This window comes from Salvia splendens, chromosome 20 (genome assembly GCF_004379255.2).
Source record: "Salvia splendens isolate huo1 chromosome 20, SspV2, whole genome shotgun sequence".
NCBI lineage: Eukaryota > Viridiplantae > Streptophyta > Magnoliopsida > Lamiales > Lamiaceae > Salvia > Salvia splendens.
Genome location: NC_056051.1, coordinates 2,540,115 through 2,555,725, shown reverse-complemented (window position 1 = coordinate 2,555,725; position 15,611 = coordinate 2,540,115). Strand labels below are relative to the sequence as shown.

Below are 15,611 nucleotides of genomic sequence, written 5' to 3'. Positions count from 1 at the left end.
AAAAATAAGAACTTTGAAAATTGCACGGGTTTTAATTCAAAATTTATAAAATAAGAGAGATGAAGAAAAAAATGGATAAAAATATAAAATAACGGAGATGAAGAAAAAAAAATAGTGAAATTGGTGTTAGTAGATTGTTTGATCCATTTTCTAAATGATGAGTATCTAATTTTATGAAACAGATTAAAAAGGAGATAATTTCTATTTTTATGAAATCGAAAGAATATGTATTGTCAGAACACTGTATACTACTCCATTCATCCGTAAATAAGAGTCCCGGATCATTTTTACTATAAATAATAATAGTATCACATTCCACTAACTCATTCTACTCACATTTTATTTAAAACTACTAATATATATAAGTGAAACTCATATTGCACTAACTTTTTCTCACTCATTTTTTTTAATATTTCATAAAATTCATGTCGTTAAGAAATGAGATATCTAATGGCAGAAGGAAGAAATAACATGTATTAGTACAAATTAGGCTACATGTACAAATTAGGCTAATATAGTTCCGTTTCCCCCCGAAAAAGTAGCTGGCATTTTCTTACTTTATATAGTTTATAATAGTATATAATACACATTCTCTCATGTTAGGACATTATTGTACTAGCTTCAATAATTAACTATAGTACTTATTCAAAATTATAATAAAATAAAAATAAAAATAAAAATAAAAATAAAAATAAAATAAAAATAAAAATAAAAATAAAAATAAAATAAAAATAAAATAAAAATAAAAATAAAAATAAAAATAAAATAAAAATAAAAATAGAGAAAAACGCAATAAGAAAGAAACAAAAAGGATCAAACCGTTGACGTCCGCCACCTTAGTCTACACTGCAGGCAAGTCTCCTCTTTGAACACCTCTCTCTCTCTCTCCCTACCGTTAATGGCGGCTCCCCCATCCCCTCTCCCCAGTCAAAACATCCATCTCCTGGAGCTCCAATCCCCCTCTAAAACCACCCACGCACCTCAATTTCACCTCAATTAACCAATCCCCAAAATGGATCAAACTCTCCAAGGAATCCTCGCCGCCATCGCCAGCTTCTTCGTCGTAACCCTAATCCTTGGCCTCATCCTCATCCTCTGCAACACCGAATCCAATCACCACCACCGCCGCCGCCGCCGCTCCCACCCGAGCCCCTCCATCTTCGACAGCTTCGACCCGAGCCTCCCCCACGTCTCGATGCAGGAGCTCGTCGCCGCCACGCATAACTTCTCCAAGGACCTCATCATCGGCGACGGCAGCTTCGGCCTAGTCTATAAAGCGACCCTCCGGTCCGGCGCCGTCGTCGCCGTGAAGAAGCTCTCCCCCGACGCCTTCCAGGGCCTCCGCGAATTCCAAGCCGAGATCGAAACCCTAGCTAAGATCCGCCACCCGAATATAGTCCGGATCCTCGGGTACTGCGCCACGGGTCAGGATCGGGTCCTGATTTACGAGTTTATCGAGAAAGGCAGCCTCGACCAATGGCTGTACGACACGTCGGATGAAGAAGCCGACGTGGAGTTCGCGCCGCTGACGTGGAATTCGCGGATGGGATTAGTGAGGGGTGTGGCGGATGGGCTGGCGTACATGCACCACGAGCTGGCGATCCCGATCATCCACAGGGACATCAAGGCGAGCAACGTGCTGCTGGATTCGGGGTTCGTGGCCCACATCGCGGACTTCGGGCTGGCAAGGAGGGTGGAGGGGCCCCACTCGCACGTGTCGACGCAGGTGGCGGGGACGATGGGGTACATGCCGCCCGAGTACGTGGAGGGGTTCGCCGCGGCGACGACGGCGGGGGACGTGTACAGCTTCGGGGTACTGGTGGTGGAGGTGGTGACGGGGAGGAGGCCGAGCCTCCCGTTCCCCGGGGAGGACGGGAGGGAGGTGAGGCTGATGGAGTGGGCGAAGGCGATGGCCGGGGCCGGGAGGTATGTGGAGATGGTGGATGGATGCATCGCGAGGGAGGATTTGGAGAAGGGCGTGGTCGAGGAGGTTTTCAAGATTGGGCTCGAGTGTGCGCATCATCATATCAAGAATAGGCCTACTATGAATCAAGTGGTTGATCAGTTGAATAGCATTTTGGGTGTTGTTGGATCGTCTAAATTCTTATGACTTGTAATTACTAATTCTTTGCCTCTTTATGGTTATGAATATGGATGGATCTAGTTCCCAAAGAAATTGAATAGTTAATAGGGCTTGCAAAGGAAATTATTCGAATCAAGGTAAGTTGAAGCGATCTTTTTACCGGGTTTCTCGATCTTAGGTCACCATGCGATTAACCGTCGATTACAGTTCTAAATACACAAAATGCGAATTGAATCTAAAGAATCAATACGTCGGTTGTGATCATGCTAGTTAGAGACGGTTAATGTTCGAAAATTGGAAACCGAACCGACATCGGTTGTGAGGGCTTGGGTCTTAGGAGCCGAAGGAGTTAGATAATTGAAAATTATTGAGATTCTCTCAGAAGCCGAAGGAGTTAGATAATTGAAATTCCTTGTGTATAGGTAAAATAATAGACCAAAATCAGGCTTCATTCCACTCGACTAATATCACAACTAATATTATTGATTTTACTACCAAAAGTCAAGATACTAAACCTTGTACATCACTAAAGTTATACTCCCTCCGTCCCGTACTACTTGCACTTATTTCCTTTCTGGGCGTCCCAAGTTATTTGCACTCTTTCCATTTTTAGTAACAATTTATACCTACAGCCGTAATTGTTGACTTTGTCTATCACTCATTCCTTAATCTCCGTGCCCAAAAGGAAATGTGCGAGTAGTGCGAGACGGAGGGAGTACGATTCACTCCCAGGCAAAGATTTTAAAATGAAGGAAAGGTTTTCCCAAAAGAAAAGGAAAAAATTGTACATGTCACTCTTAGCCATAGCATCAATCAAAGCAAAATATACCCAGCTTTCCAAATAAAATACTACTCTACTGCATATTGACAACTACAAAATACAAATAATAACTCATCACCGATGTCAATATAAGAATGCCAAAAGACGGTATTATAACCTTCAAAAACACTATATCCTAAAGCGCCAGAACTGAATGCAAGCAAGAATATGATCAGAGCAGGCTAGTGAATCGCCATGGCATCTTGCATTACCTCAAAGTTTCCATTTTCCCGTCATCTGATGATAGGGCTAGCAGAGCTCAAACCAGTGCTTTGGTTGCTCGGACTTCAGGTAACACATGAAAGGCTTGTCATAGTATAATAGTCAGAAACATGGCAGACTACATTATTGTGCATGAGCAACTCTTTGTAGTCAAATAATCAAATTCATCGCCCGATCCATCTTCACTGAGAAAATACACACTTGATTAGAAAGAGGAAAGTGAGAAGACACATGCAGATAAGGGCATCTTCAAGTATTCATTCCCCAATTTGGAAAGACATGAAACTTGACAAAATCGACAGTTGGATGAAGAACCCGGGATATATGAGTACTGAAGTTGGCTTCATGATCAGCATTCTAAAGCATGTCAAAGAACAATCCAATAGGTATACTATTGATTCACCCAAAAAACTTATCTACCTTATATTGACCGAACTTCCAGGAAACTGAAGAGTGATGTTTGCAATTCACTGTGTCTTCATTGAAAATACTCATGGCCATGTGGAAGTAGGCATTTCAGAATTAAATATAATGTATGGAAAAGTAGTTCTCTAAAATATTTGTTTGGCTGTGTTTTTAAAAGTAACCATACTAAAACCCGCTTCAGCATTTGATACACTAGAATTGAACCCATATGCGCTGTATCATAATAAGTATATACTTTTGTCATAAATTGTACATATGGTATGAAGACATTTAAAAAAAGATGAGCTTAAAAGTAATACCTTGCATGAAAGCAGATACCAGATCAACCTAAGCGTACAACCTTGCTTTCTAGAACTACACCTAAACAAATCATGAATAAACTGAGTTTGCACAGAATAAAATGACAGATGACACTGTCCCTCCCTGCCTTATACATCATAGACAACATAAGACCAAGCTAGAGCAATAAAATAGAGGCAAAAATTTTGATGTTGTGGTAACATGCTTGGAGCAAGCACTTCAAGTACATCCTCATTAAACATCATTTTTCGCAACTAAACTAGCAAATTGTTAACAAATTATATTTTACACAACAATAAAGTTGAAATAGTGACAGGGGGCAGCAAAGCAAACACCTTTTGGTAATTGGTAGAAGTAACTTTCAGATTCTATAATAACATGCTAGGAGCAAAATTCAAGAAAGATTTTGACTTTACATCACACTACTCCACATATAAAAAACAAGCAAGCAAGTGAAAAATCTGGAAAATTTTCAAACAGGCACATACTAATATGGTAGCTATTCATATTTTTGTTCAAAATCATGCATCAGAAGCTCTTGTTACCTCATCTCGAATTCTCGTATCTCAAAAAGCTCTCCCCCAGTTGTATCTGTCCACTGCACTTTCCTCCTTTCCAACGGACCAGCGTCCGCTTCATGCTTGCTGGAGTTTCCACTATCAGCAGCACGAACAACCGGACCAATATTTGCTGACTTCTTCAGGCTGCTCTTAAGACTAACTATCGCCCTAATATTTTCATTGTAATTAACTGGATCATCAACAGAATTCACTTGAACTTTACTCTCATCAATATCTACAGGCTCCGGCAAAACTTCTTGGTTTTGAGTCGGTCCAACTTTAAGAGGAAAAGATTTTTCACGTCCAGCGGCATGGCGACCAATGCACACAAAGGAGGCGCACCCGCGGACTAGCTGGTTCTTCCCAGGAGCCAGCTGGAGATCAGGATAAGGATCAGTCTCTTGGTCTACCAACTGGTACTGGCTCCACGGCGCTACTCTCATGGGTTCCTTCTCGTTTTTTCCCGACCCGATAAAAGAAGAGTCAATCGGTTACTATCTCCAGAAGCTGAAGAATAGAAAAAAAAAAACCTCCTCCTTCCACTACCAATAAAACCAGTTGTTCTCATCTGATTCTGACCACCATCCCACCTACTTCTGCACCATAATTCACCTCTAAATTCATCTCAAAAGCATCCAATTTAACCTCTAAATTCTACAACACAACACAGAATGACAAAAGCAAGATGCAAACACCATATAAAAACAAAAACTGCATTCCAAATTATCCCCCCAAAAAAACTCCAGTCACCAAAACAATTCAAATAAATCGATTATCCCATCTAACAATGCGGCAGCATTTGAGATCAACAAAAGGAAGCATCTTACAGAGACAAAAGTTGCCACAAAACGACAAAGAGAAAAAGGCATACATTATTGAAGAGGTTCCACAGAAAAGATGAGATTAAAATTCCCTTTCACACTAGTGTTGAATTACCATAACAAGCCGAAATAAACAACGAATAAATTGAACAAATCAGCACACTTTCACCAAAGAGTCAATAATATCTATCGACAAGGCAGTCAACTGAAAGGTCAAAAATGGAGTAATTTATGGAAACGCCAATCCACAAACTAACGCTAAAACAGTCGCAGCCGCCATATATAAAATATTACGCACGGAAATATATACATACAGATCTGAATCTATCTCGATCGAAGAAATCACCGGGCAAAAATACGCTTCTGCAATTGCGAAGGGATTTTCCGGCGGATAAATACGAGCTGTGAAGAAATCCAGAGAGTGGAGATTTTACGAAACTGTATAAAAAGGGATTTTTTTCTCAATTATTTATCTTATTTATTTATTTGCATATTTATAGGATATGAAAGATAATAGAATGAAATTAATAAATGTCACAAATTACATTAATTGACACAAATAAATGAGGGAGAGAGAGGCTGGCGCATGACACCGATGGGTCAATTATAATTCATCAAGAACGCGGGACACCCGCGCACTCGGCGGCCGCGGGTGAACCGCATTGTAGATGACGGAGCGCGCAAGTGGTCATAATTAATCACTAGTGTGCACAAGAGTCGAAGAAACGGATCGCGACTAGCAGTGGCGGATCTAGGGGACAGGAGGGGGCGGTCGCCCTCTCCCGGCTGTTAGGAGAGCCTAAACTTTCTCTTGAATCGAGCCAAAAATAGCATATTCGCCCCCTCCTTGAAGCGTAGAAATCTATTTTCTTTAAATAAGTATTATATAAAATGTACTAATGGTTTGATTGTTGGTTTTTTAACCTAGAGGTCTAGGGTTCAATCCTTGATCCTCAACAAGAACATATGTTTTCCATTCTTTGCTTTTTTTTATTTTACCAATTCATATTTCTTCTTATTATTAAAATAATATCTTTAAATACTTTATGAAATCTAAACTTTTACTAATTTGCATATATTATTATGTTGTTATATTTATTCTTTAGTTAAAATCATTTTTAATCTCGTGTTAAAGTTTTTTTGTCCGTACTTATAATTTGTGATCCATGCATCTTATTCTCTATGTAACAAAATAAACATTTTAAATATTTTTGAAATCTAAATATTTACTACTCTACTTATATCACTTTTGTATATAATATTTACAATGGTTTTGACTGTATATAATAATTACAATAATTTTATATTTTAAAATGAATAATACATATTTGGAAGCTATATTACATGTTTATATTTTATTAACGAAGCTAGTGCTACTTAAATATTAATATAATATTATTTATTTTATTATTAAAAATAATATGAAATATTTAAATATTAAATTTATTAATATTTAATATTTAAATTCCGCCCCCGCCATTTCCGGATTATGGATCCGCCACTGGCGACTAGACTCCACATCCTTGTCCAAATGCGACTAACCCATCTCAAGGTGTGTCGGTGAACTTATGAACTTACCAAATGGTTGTGAGTTGACATGCGATAGAGAAGCGCGTGGTTCGACTCTAGCATGATCTAGTTGAAAAAAATATAGGTGTGTTTCGATTGGCTTTATGATTAAAATTTTATTTTAATTATGTAATAATTTTAATTGTTAATTTCCATGTAGCTTTTCATTTCTCAAACTATTATAATTAGAGTACATAAATAAAAATAATCCTAATTGTTGATGTGCTAATTTTTAGAGATTACCATTTGATTTTTGTTTCGGTTATTTGCTCAGCCTGAGCTGAATCGGAAAATTGAATTATTTTAAAATTAAAACCCAATCTATAAATCAAACATGGAAATTGGAAAAATTCAAACTTTGAAAACCGATCTAAATCGAAAAATCAAAATTACATTAAATATCAAAACCCATAAAAAAATTAAAAAACACAAAATCTGAAAAAGGACAGTTGAATTTTGGTTCGTATATTTTTGCCAATCTGAAAATCTGGAAAATTTAACTATGGAATCCTACATGAAAATTGAAAAATATGAATTTATATAAAATATGCAAAAAGATAAAAATATGTAAATCAAAATTCTAAACTCATTTTTTCTAAAACTTACAAAGAGAACCAAATTCAGCAACGAGAGACCATACACATTTTTTTTAATCTTTGTTCAACTAATACTGTATAAAATATATATGAGCTATTCATAAAGTATATATGAAATATAGTTCTATGAGAGATTTGTTAAAATTAATGGTATTATGCTTTACAGTATGGGAAACCGAACGGGGCTTGCATATGTAGTAATAATTATTTAGGCATCGAAGTCATTTGTAAAAATTGGTAAAATACAAAATAGGGAAATAAAATAAGTAAAAAAATATAGAAAAAGTATTAAAGATGAGGATAATAAATTAATATAAATAAAGCCAAATTTTTTATGTTTAGTAATACGACTAATTTTGGTGAATAGAACGTAAATAAAAAGATGTGACAAATTTTTATGGGAGGTGAAGCATTACTTGAAAGTGTTCATGTGTGGTATCAATACATGAATAACTAAACTTTAGTTTCATTTAGAAAAACAAAGATATCTTGAATCAATTAATTTGTATTTTCAACTTAAATAGTACTCCCTTCGTTCCTTTACAAATGAGATGTATTCCTTTTTATGTCCTCTCATTATAAGTGAGATATTTCATTTATGGCAAAAAACAATACTCTCTCTCTTGTTTTCTCATTTCTATACTTTTTGTCATTCTTAAAACCTTTTATTCTTAAAAATTTGTGTCCAAAAGAAATTCTCATGTGTAATAGGAACGAAGGGATTAGTAGTTATAATTGGACATCGCTTATGTCTCTTTTCTTATCCTCGGATACAACGTAGTATCTTTCTTTCCAAACCAAGGTCTTTATTATCGTAATCACAAATAAAATATTCTCTGTTTATGGAGAAAAAATAATTCAGAGTAGTACTACAAAAAATTTCAATTCAGAAAAGAAAAAGATTTAGTTTATCGTTACAGAGATTCTCTTCACAAAAATAAGATTTAATTTATGATTTGGTACAAATCTGAGTGATCTTATTTACAAAGCAAATAAAACATAAACTTTTTTTTTGATACATGCAAGACTCGGGCATACCCGAGTAGGGGTGGGTCGGTACTTTATACATTACCGAAACCACCATACCGTAAATTCGGTATGCAAAAAATCATACCTTTATGTTACCAAAATTTTCGATATGGAGAATTTTCATATCGATATCGTACTTCATTTTTGGTATGCCGTACCAAAGTTCGGTATACCATACTTTTGCGGTATACCTTACTTTCAATATCAATGAAAATTGAATATTTGAGTTTTTAGAATATTATTTATATTTTATAGTAATTTAAATAATATACGGGGTATTAAATACTAGTATATTTTATTCATATTATATTATATTTCATAATAAATATTATAATTTAAAAATATATATAATACTTTATATATTATTATATTCATATTTTACGGTATATACCTTAAATTACGGTATATACCGAATTTCGGTATGTCGCGGTATACCGCGGTATATAAAAATTCATACCTTTACCTTACCGAAATATTTCGGTAAGGTATCATACCGTACTGAAAATCACGGTATACCGAAAATTCGATATTTTCGGTATTTTTTCGGTACGATAAGGCCGGTATTTCGGCATTTCAGTATTTTTCCCCAGCCCTATACCCGAGGGATACAATCAACTAGCCTAGACTAGCAAGCCGGGAGGAGGAAGTAACTGTTAGAAATAATGGGAAGAAATTCCCAAGCGGTGTACAGGCGGTACTCTAACTATTACAATCGAAAGGAAACTTGCAGCAAAAAGAGGAATGAAAATTACAACGAAAATAAAGCAAACCAAATTTATAAGTCGAGTCGAGGAAAGCCCTCTTTCCGCAAGATAAATTACGCCCCGGCTAGTGCTCACGGAATGGCGTATTGCCCCCAAAGATAAAACGACTTCCTCCTAGCGTGTAGAAGCACTTCAAACCCGCTAGGCACCGGCGAACTTGATGGAGTTCCGAGAATCGAGCTAGACAATGCTCCTAAGATGCATACTATGATGTAGAGACTAGAGAGTAGAGAGAATATTTTGTGGTGTTGTTCGTGTCTTCTACTTCAAGATCAAAGCCTATTTATAGGCTAGAAAAACAAGTGAAAGGTCTTGCAATCAAGACAAGACATAAAAAAAATAGGGTTGAAAGGCCAAAGGACTTAGCCACATGAAAGGCCAAAAGCCTCTCTTTTTCCCCACATTTCCCATGTTTTTCCTACAGTAACGAAATACATACGAACTTGGGTATTCCTAAGGGCTTGTACTAAGCCAGATTACAACAACAAACATGAAAACCCAGAGGTTAAGTAGAGGACCCTAAGCCCTAGCCAGCCTAATGACTTAGACAAACGTCTTTGCCATGGAAAGTTTACACAAAAACATAGGCATACCTATGTGGGATAGTCCAGGTCTATCCCGAAATCACAACAAAGACCCTTCAACGGTGGAGGGCATACCTCATTAAAACCTATTGAGGCAAAACCCAAATGGAAAAAATCCCCAAGAGGAAAAAGAGTACCCTAATTAGGGGAAAGGGGGTGAGTGGTTCGCTTGAAGATGGAAACTGCAAATTATATAATGTAGATATATAGGAGTTGCAGAGTTTAACAAGAATGGCGATAGTGCAGCGAAGGCGAGTCGATACGGTACGTATATTCTTTGTTAGTAATATTTATATAGGATTGTATTAAGATGAGATCGGTCTATTTTTTGCCTGATTTGTAATTTTAGTCATGAATATTATGTTTAGTATCTTTGTGTATTTGACTTATGAAATTGGTCTGTTTTTTGTCTGATTTGTCCAAAGCCGTTAGTCAACCCTTTTTTACCCAATTAGATTACTTAGTAGATGCGGAATTAAGTTACTAAGTATGATTACTGTTGGAGTATAATCTCACAATCACCGTTGGATGCAGCAAGCTAAAATCAATGTCATTCTCAACAGCTGCAGATTTGTTAGAGGTTGAGCTCGTTCAAGATTTTATTGAGCTCGGCATTTTATTGAGCTCGGCGTTTTATTGAGCTCGACATTTTATTGAGCTCGGCATTTTATTGAGCTCGGCGTTTTATTGAGCTCGGCATTTTACTGAGCTCGGCATCATGCAGCACTTCGGCATGTTGATGCAAACCAAGAAACGGGAAGTAGCCGTTGGAACAGTTATAACTGGTTTGTTAACTAACATCTCAAGAGAGCCGTTGGAGGATGAAGGGACTGATATAAAGCAGACGAAGGCTGCATCTGAAAAAGTAAATCAGCTACTTTGATATTCAAGAAAAGAGTCTCCAAACTATCACTTGATTAGTTCTTGGTTTAGAATTAGATTAGAGGTGTTGAGTTCTTGGAGAGAGTTCTTGAGTAATTGTAAATCTCTGCATATTTCTCAATATACTGAATCATATTGCCTTTGGCCGTGGACGTAGATCTTACGATCGAACCACGTAAAACTCTAGTGTTCTTTCTTTTTCGCATGGTTGTTGTCATCATCGATCTTTTGCATACTTTCATAACAAGTGGCGCCGTCTGTGGGAAACGCAATCGGAGTTGATATCGATGGCGACGACGAGGTTCGAAGCGGAGAAATTCTCGGGGAAGAATGACTTTGGTCTGTGGCAGATCAAGATGAAGGCTCTGTTGATCCAGCAAGGGCTCGATGAAGCAATCGAGCCAATTGATCCGAAGGGGAAAGAAAAAGAAGATCTCGATGAGAAGAGCGTGAGGAAGAAGGCTGAGATTGCCAAGAAAGCCCATAGCGCCATTATTCTCAATCTCACGGACAAGGTGTTACGCGAGGTTGCGAAGGAAACCACAGCGCATGGGGTATGGACGAAGCTCGAAGCGCTGTACATGACCAAGTCGCTTGCTAATCGCCTATACATGAAGCAGCGCCTCTTTTCATACAAGATTCTTGAAGACCGACCCTTCGCAGAGCAGATTGATGATTTCAGCAAGAATCTGGATGATTTGGAGAATGTAGATGGCCCCATGAAGAATGAAGACAAGGCCATCTTGCTCTTGAATGCTCTTCCCAAAACATTCCAGCATCTTAAAGATGCAATGCTGTTTGGCCGGAATGCAGAATCTGGCATCACATATGAAGAAGTTCAGTGTGCTCTTCGATCAAAGGAGCTGGAAAAGAACTCTTCGACGACAAATGAAGGAAGTGGCAGTCAAGCCTTGAATGTAAAGGCTTTCAAAGGCAAGAAAAAGAAATTCAATCAGAATCAAAAGCCTAAGTATCAGAAGCAAAATGAGGAGAAGCGAAGCTGTCATTACTGCAAGAAACCTGGGCATCTCAAAAGGGATTGCTACTCGTGGAAAAGGAAGCAAAACGAAGAGAAGGCTACCCAAAATCAGGCTGATCTTGCAGAAGACACAGATCCACCCCAGATCATGAATGTGGTGAGTGGTGGGATAGAGAGTTCTTGGATAATGGACTCCGGGTGCAGCTTCCATATTTGTTCCAACAAAGCTTGGTTTGAAAACCTTTCTGAGGCAACCGGGTCAGTAATGTTGGGGAATGATCAGATGTGCTACATCAAAGGCATTGGAGATATCAGATTGAGAGCTCATGATGGATCAACAAAACTGCTTACTCAAGTCAGGTACATTCCTGAGATTAAGAGGAATTTGATTTCACTTGGCATGCTTGAATCTAGAGGTTTCAGGTTTTCTTCTGAGAAAGGCTATATGAATGTCTCACTTAATGGAAAAATCTTGCTGATTGCTGAGAGAAGAAACAGTTTATACTATCTAGTAGCAGAAACTGTTGTTGCTTCAGTGAATCTTGCAGAGGACTCTGATATGAGTCTGTGGCACAAGAGGCTCGGCCATCTTGGAGAAAGTGGGATGAGAGAACTGATCCAGAAAGGGGTCATTCCGGCTGGAAGTGATCAGAGGTTCAAGGAATGTGAACACTGTGCTCTGGGAAAGAGCAAGAAGCTACCATACAAGGCTGGTAAACACACCTCCAAATTACCTCTTGACTATGCGCATTGTGATTTATGGGGTCCAGCTCAGCCTGCTTCTATGGGAGGAGGCAGGTATTTCATGTCGATAATAGATGATTATAGCAGAAAAGTCTGGATATACATCCTAAAGCAGAAGTCACAAGCATTTGAAAAATTCAGAGAATGGTGCACAGAGATGAAGCTGAAGAAATCCACCACTCTCAAGTGCTTGAGGACTGATAACGGGCTGGAGTTCTTATCTGAAGATTTTGAGTCTTTCTGCAAATCAAATGGGATACAAAGGCATAGGACAGTCCCGGCTAATCCGCAACAAAACGGAGTTGCTGAAAGAATGAACCGAACACTCCTCGATAGAGTCAGATGCATGCTTTTATCATCAGGCTTGCCAAAGATGTTCTGGGGGGAGGCAGTGTGTACTGCTGCAGTGCTAATTAACAGTTCTCCATCATCAGCTATAGGAAATGAAATCCCAGATGTCAGATGGTATGGTGGAGATAGAGAGTACAATCAGTTCAAGGTGTTCGGTTGTAGAGCATATGCCCACTGCAAGCAGGGAAAGCTTGATGCAAGGGCTCAGAAATGTGTGATGGTTGGGTACCAACATGGAGTAAAAGGGTACAGGTTGTGGTGCACTGAAGAGGGGAACAAGAAGATAATTGTGAGCCGAGATGTGGTCTTCCATGAGCATCATATGCCATTCTTGAAGACTGAGGATCAGATGGGTGAAAGAGTATCTATTGATCAAGAAGTTCAGCATGGCCAGCCACCACCTAGTGATCCAGATGATCAGAATGGAGGTGGAGCTTCAAGTTCCCATAAAGCTTCAAGTCCACAGCAACCCCAGCAACGAGATCAGATTGATGATGATCAGAGATCACATATTATAGCCAGGGACAGAAACAGAAGAGAGATCAGAAAGCCAGCCAGGTTCAGTGATTATGAGATGAGTTTTTTTGCTCTCTGTGTTGCTGAGGTATTGGAGTGCTTAGAGCCATCCACCTATGCTGAAGCTATGTCGAGTAAGGAAAAGGAGAAATGGCTTGCAGCTATGAGAGAAGAGATCCAGTCACTACTCAAAAACCATACTTGGATTTTGGTGAAGAATCCAGGGACCCAAAAGCTTATTAGCTGCAAATGGATCTTCAAGATGAAGATTGAAGTTGGTGAAGTTGAGAGTGTCAGATTTAAGGCACGGCTTGTTGCTAGAGGATTCACTCAAGAAGAGGGGATTGATTATAATGATGTGTTCTCTCCGGTTGTAAAACACAGTTCCATCAGGATATTGCTTGCTCTTGTTGCAAAGTATGATTGGGAGTTACACCAACTCGATGTCAAGACAGCCTTCTTGCATGGTGAACTTGAAGAAACAATATATATGCATCAACCCGAGGGGTTCATGGAGGCTGGGAATGAAGACAAAGTGTGTTTGCTCAAGAGAAGTTTGTATGGATTGAAGCAAAGTAGTAGGCAGTGGTATCTCAAGTTTGATGAGCATATGATGAGTATTGGTTTCAGAAAATCGCAGTATGATAGCTGTGTTTACATCAGAGAAAGGAATGGTGTACCAATTGCTTTTCTACTTTTGTATGTTGATGATATGCTTGTGGCAGGAGCAGATCTGGGAGTGATTGAGAGAATCAAGGCTGAACTGGAATCCAAGTTTGAAATGAAGGATCTTGGAAATGCAAGGAGAATCCTTGGCATGGATATACTGAGGGATAGGCCAAAGAGAGAGCTCAGGTTGTTGCAGAGGAATTACATCCAGAGAGTTTTGAAGAAATTTCAGGCTGATGACTTCAAACCTGTCTCTACACCATTGGCTGCTCACTTTAAGTTGAGCATGGATCAGAAACCAAAGAATGACTCAGAGAGGAAAGAGCTGAGCAAGATACCTTATGCAAACATCATAGGAAGCATAATGTACACAATGCTATGCACAAGACCAGATTTGGCTCAGGCTATAAGTGTTACTAGCCGATTTATGTCAGACCATGGGAGAGAGCATTGGATAGCATTGAAGTGGTTGCTCAGATACTTGAAGGGTGCTTCAGATTATGGTCTGTTGTACAAGGCAGATTGTAAGGATCAAGGTGGAGCACTGGTGGGGTTTTGCGATTCTGATTATGCATCAAATAGAGATAATAGGAGATCTCAAACTGGATATGTGTTCACCCTAAATGGCACTGCTATAAGCTGGAAATCTGGATTACAACATGTGGTTGCTTTATCTACTACGGAAGCTGAGTACATGGCAATGACAGAGGCTGTGAAAGAAGCAATATGGCTGAAGGGAATCCTAGAAGATTTTGGGGAGAAGCAAGACACAGTGGAGATAAACTGTGACAGCAGCAGCGCCTTATGCCTTGCCAAACACCAAGTGTTTCACGAAAGAAGTAAGCACATAGATGTGCGGATGCACTTCATAAGGGATGAAATACAGAGAGGTGAAGTCAAGATGGTGAAAATATCTACTGAGCATAATGCGGCTGATATGTTGACAAAGCCGTTGCCAGCCATGAAGTTTAAATACTGCTTGGGGCTGGTGGGACTTGTGGAGTGATGAGTTTGAGGTTTTGTCAGAGGATTATGATTCATTGTTGATTCTGAGATTAAGGTGGAGTTTGTTGGAGTATAATCTCACAATCACCGTTGGATGCAGCAAGCTAAAATCAATGTCATTCTCAACAGCTGCAGATTTGTTAGAGGTTGAGCTCGTTCAAGATTTTATTGAGCTCGGCATTTTATTGAGCTCGGCGTTTTATTGAGCTCGGCGTTTTATTGAGCTCGACATTTTATTGAGCTCGGCATTTTATTGAGCTCGGCGTTTTATTGAGCTCGGCATTTTACTGAGCTCGGCATCATGCAGCACTTCGGCATGTTGATGCAAACCAAGAAACGGGAAGTAGCTGTTGGAACAGTTATAACTGGTTTGTTAACTAACATCTCAAGAGAGCCGTTGGAGGATGAAGGGACTGATATAAAGCAGACGAAGGCTGCATCTGAAAAAGTAAATCAGCTACTTCGATATTCAAGAAAAGAGTCTCCAAACTATCACTTGATTAGTTCTTGGTTTAGAATTAGATTAGAGGTGTTGAGTTCTTGGAGAGAGTTCTTGAGTAATTGTAAATCTCTGCATATTTCTCAATATACTGAATCATATTGCCTTTGGCCGTGGACGTAGATCTTACGATCGAACCACGTAAAACTCTAGTGTTCTTTCTTTTTCACATGGTTGTTGTCATCATCGATC

The 15,611-nt window shown here is 38.8% G+C and overlaps 2 protein-coding genes across 7 annotated transcripts; one reads left to right on the top strand and one right to left on the bottom strand.

The window, feature by feature from the left end:
• The first annotated feature begins 835 nt into the window (after positions 1 to 835).
• LOC121780639 (phytosulfokine receptor 2-like) lies at positions 836 to 2,176 on the top strand. Its single transcript, XM_042178257.1, has one exon. The coding sequence runs from the start codon at positions 1,013 to 1,015 to the stop codon at positions 2,108 to 2,110; it is 1,098 nt and encodes a 365-aa protein (XP_042034191.1). The 5' UTR covers positions 836 to 1,012; the 3' UTR covers positions 2,111 to 2,176.
• Positions 2,177 to 2,822: 646 nt separating this feature from the next.
• On the bottom strand, positions 2,823 to 5,735 carry LOC121782836. Of its 6 annotated transcripts, none has more exons than XR_006046465.1 (4): positions 5,547 to 5,735; positions 4,397 to 5,007; positions 3,546 to 3,911; positions 2,823 to 3,310 (listed from the first exon to the last, which is right to left on the bottom strand). XR_006046465.1 is itself a non-coding variant. In XM_042180807.1 (4 exons), exons 2-4 carry the CDS (start codon positions 4,852 to 4,854, stop codon positions 3,276 to 3,278), a joined length of 549 nt encoding a protein of 182 aa, XP_042036741.1. In that variant the 5' UTR covers positions 4,855 to 5,007; positions 5,547 to 5,730; the 3' UTR covers positions 2,823 to 3,275. The 6 variants fall into 6 exon arrangements, 5 of the variants coding, with proteins under 5 accessions (XP_042036741.1, XP_042036743.1, XP_042036740.1 ...); XM_042180807.1 differs by having other exon boundaries at positions 2,823 to 3,305; positions 3,851 to 3,911; positions 5,547 to 5,730; XM_042180809.1 differs by having other exon boundaries at positions 3,851 to 3,911; positions 5,547 to 5,729.
• Positions 5,736 to 15,611: the final 9,876 nt, after the last annotated feature.

Excerpts from the sequence above, each read along its gene's own strand:
- LOC121780639 (XM_042178257.1), top strand. The coding sequence starts at position 1,013 with ATGGATCAAACTCTCCAAGGAATCCTCGCCGCCATCGCCAGCTTCTTC.
- LOC121782836 (XM_042180806.1), bottom strand. The coding sequence starts at position 4,854 with ATGAGAGTAGCGCCGTGGAGCCAGTACCAGTTGGTAGACCAAGAGACT. Across the intron at positions 3,912-4,396 it reads ATACGAGAATTCGAGATGAG|GTGTAGTTCTAGAAAGCAAG; the intron begins GTAACAAGAGCT and ends TGATTTGTTTAG.